Genomic DNA, 2729 nt, shown 5'->3' with positions numbered 1-2729 from the left:
ATAATGTTCCTGCGAAGGTATGACATTTTTATAATTTGTTATAAGTATAAAGATTGTTATTGTGAAATTCGAAGATGAACATACTCACATAACCTTTGGTGGAATGTATATCTTTCAACAAAGGAAATTCGCGTATAATTGCTATTGCAAGTGCAATTTTTGCTTTTTCAGGAGGATAACTGTACAGGTACGACTTATTATTTCTAACAATTCAGACTTACAATAAAATTGTTACAGTAATATTGTAAGAAATATTCACCAGCTATCGTGAACTTTCACCAATTCTGCTACAACAATGTGTATCAATGTCCTTCTCTCCTCTTCTGTAAATGTAGTTTTGGTTGCTAATAATACGTCTTTACCCTGAGGATGCATTTTTAGAGTGTCCTCTACCGTGTTGTAGCGCTGCAAACGAAAATATAACTTACATTCTAAATATCAGGCTATGTATTTCTAAATGCATATTTACCGAGAATCTGTCTTCTGATGGCTTCAGTTCAGGTAAGGGTCGACTTAAAAAATGTTCCGAAACATCATCCATTGCAGATAGTTTAGATTGTTGTGTGGGAGGGTTTGGCGTAGGGGGAGATAAAATGTTATCGTTTAATTTTACAGATCCGTCATGTTCAACAACATAATCACCTATTACGATCTAGAATTTTTAAGTGCAGAGGATTAAAATGCTTATAGTGCAAAATTAAAATCAGATCACATATATATATATAGCATAGCCTTGCATACGTTTGTATTCTCTTTATTTTGTTTGATTAATTTCATTACGCGTTTTCGAGGCCCCATTTTAATGTTCATTGTTTGTAAATCATTTTCGGTAAGTTCCAAAAAAGATTCGTCGTCGATGCATTCATCTGAAATGTAAAAGGTCAAGATGTATTAAATAATGTAAAATAAAAATGTTTATAATAATTGTACAAATTCAACAATGAAGAATGAGTTAATACAGAAATTAATTACATTTCATTATTCATAAAAATTATAAAATTATATGGCGAAGACTAATAAACAGATCATTAGATGTTGATTTAGTCCAACACGCAAGAGGTTTAAAATGTGCAAGGGCCGAAGTTTCAACGAATCTATGAAGAGTACCAGGTTCATCAACCTTGATTTGGTAGGCATTTAAATCCACATCAAACAGGATAGTAGTGCAAATAGATGTATTTACATATACTTTGTTAGTACGCAATACAAAAATGTCCTCTATACACCCAAATAGAAGTAAGTTATCCTCACGAACGTGTGCAGCTTCCAGGCACACAAATAATCCTTTCCGGTATTCAATTCCATTCAATCGAACAGATTTACACGAAAATACTTCATCATCCTCAAGATAACCGAGTGCATAAAAATCTTCGTTGTTCTCAATATCTCGTACAAGTACGGTTTTACTCTGCAAAATGTGTAACCTAATCAATTTGACGTCGCCTCCGCCCCATCTGGCACTTTGACCACATTGAGAAATACGTACAAGCGTTTTTGGTGGATTTTTAAAATTGCAGACATTATGTGCACGTATCTTAATTTCATTGTGCTTAGCTTCGTATCGCATACAATTGTAATGAACCAGAGGTCCAGACCATAATATGCATTCAGGATAATGAGAAAGATGATGAAATGTATTAATAAGGTTTATTTCAGGAAATAATTTCTTAAATATCAGGATAAAATTTGTAATAAGGGCTCTGAGGTACGAAAGTAGAAATTTAGAGATCTTAGGCGCAAAGACTAATTCCATAATCTGAAGCAAGATTAAAATTAAATAATAATAAAATAAATTGTCTATATGGCTCAATCAGAATAAATCAGTAGTAAAAAGAATAGGCTATGAGCCAGTTATAACAAAGAATATTTAATAAAATTTCTTACATACATGTATACATGCAAACGAACGTTTCGACCCCGATCGGGTCATTTTCAATGCAAAATAAACAAAATTATAAAATTCTCGGAAGATTTAGCTAAATTATAACGTCCAGTACAGAATTCAGTTGTATCAATGACATGTGGTCCATATTTAAAATCGACGGAGATCTCATCTCACTCTTTTTTTACAATTCTCCAATCTTACAAATAAATAATAAATTAACAATACGTTATAAATTAACTTAAAATACAAATTAAATAAAAATATCTACCTTAAAATGTCTTAAAGATGTAAGTTAGACGCAGAGAGGAAAACGCAATTAACAACGTTATATTAAATAAAAAGTAAGCCATAATACGGATGGGTCTCAGATTTGTAATCGACGATGTCAAACGACTTACTGATAACAAGGAAACAAGGAAATAGGAAAAATAATAGGAAGGGGACAAAGGACAATGTTAAGAGGGGGAAAGAGATTGGATAATGTTTAGATATGATTCTGGCAGAGAATCTGTGTCATTTTGTTTGTTTAGCCCATGCGTTTGTCGTTTTATATGAACCATCTCCGATATTAATCTCTTGTTATACGAGGCTTCTCTGTCTAAAATTTCAACATTATGCCAGTCGAAGTTGTGATTCTGGTCAATTCGGTGATTAGTAATCACCGTTGGAGATTTTGACCTCTTATTAATATCGGATACGTGTTCATGTAATCTTGTCTTTAACTGTCTTTTCGTCTGACTCACGTAGCTAGCATCGCAATCGTCACAAGAGATCTTATAAACTACATTTTGATTACAAAGGTAATCCAATTGGTCCTTGCCCTTACCTATAAATTTTTTTAAAG

General features: G+C 32.6%; 1 protein-coding gene across 1 annotated transcript in view; it reads right to left on the bottom strand.

The window, feature by feature from the left end:
- Nucleotides 1-255: 255 nt before the first annotated feature.
- The window catches only part of LOC108721119 (uncharacterized), a 7507-nt gene continuing 5033 nt past the window's right edge, over nt 256-2729 (bottom strand). Inside the window, exons 4-8 of the mRNA XM_018445492.1 lie at nt 2443-2711; nt 1108-1756; nt 742-866; nt 470-652; nt 256-405 (exon numbers count right to left, since the gene is read on the bottom strand). Of these exons, the coding sequence (XP_018300994.1) occupies nt 256-405; nt 470-652; nt 742-866; nt 1108-1756; nt 2443-2711 (1376 nt within the window). The remainder of the gene's footprint in view (nt 406-469; nt 653-741; nt 867-1107; nt 1757-2442; nt 2712-2729) is intronic.

Source organism: Mycetomoellerius zeteki, unplaced genomic scaffold, assembly GCF_001594055.1.
Source record: "Mycetomoellerius zeteki isolate Tzet28-1 unplaced genomic scaffold, Tzet1.0 scaffold160, whole genome shotgun sequence".
Lineage (NCBI taxonomy): Eukaryota > Metazoa > Arthropoda > Insecta > Hymenoptera > Formicidae > Mycetomoellerius > Mycetomoellerius zeteki.
Note: the sequence above shows the minus strand (reverse complement) of the source record. Positions and strands in the feature narration are given on the sequence as shown.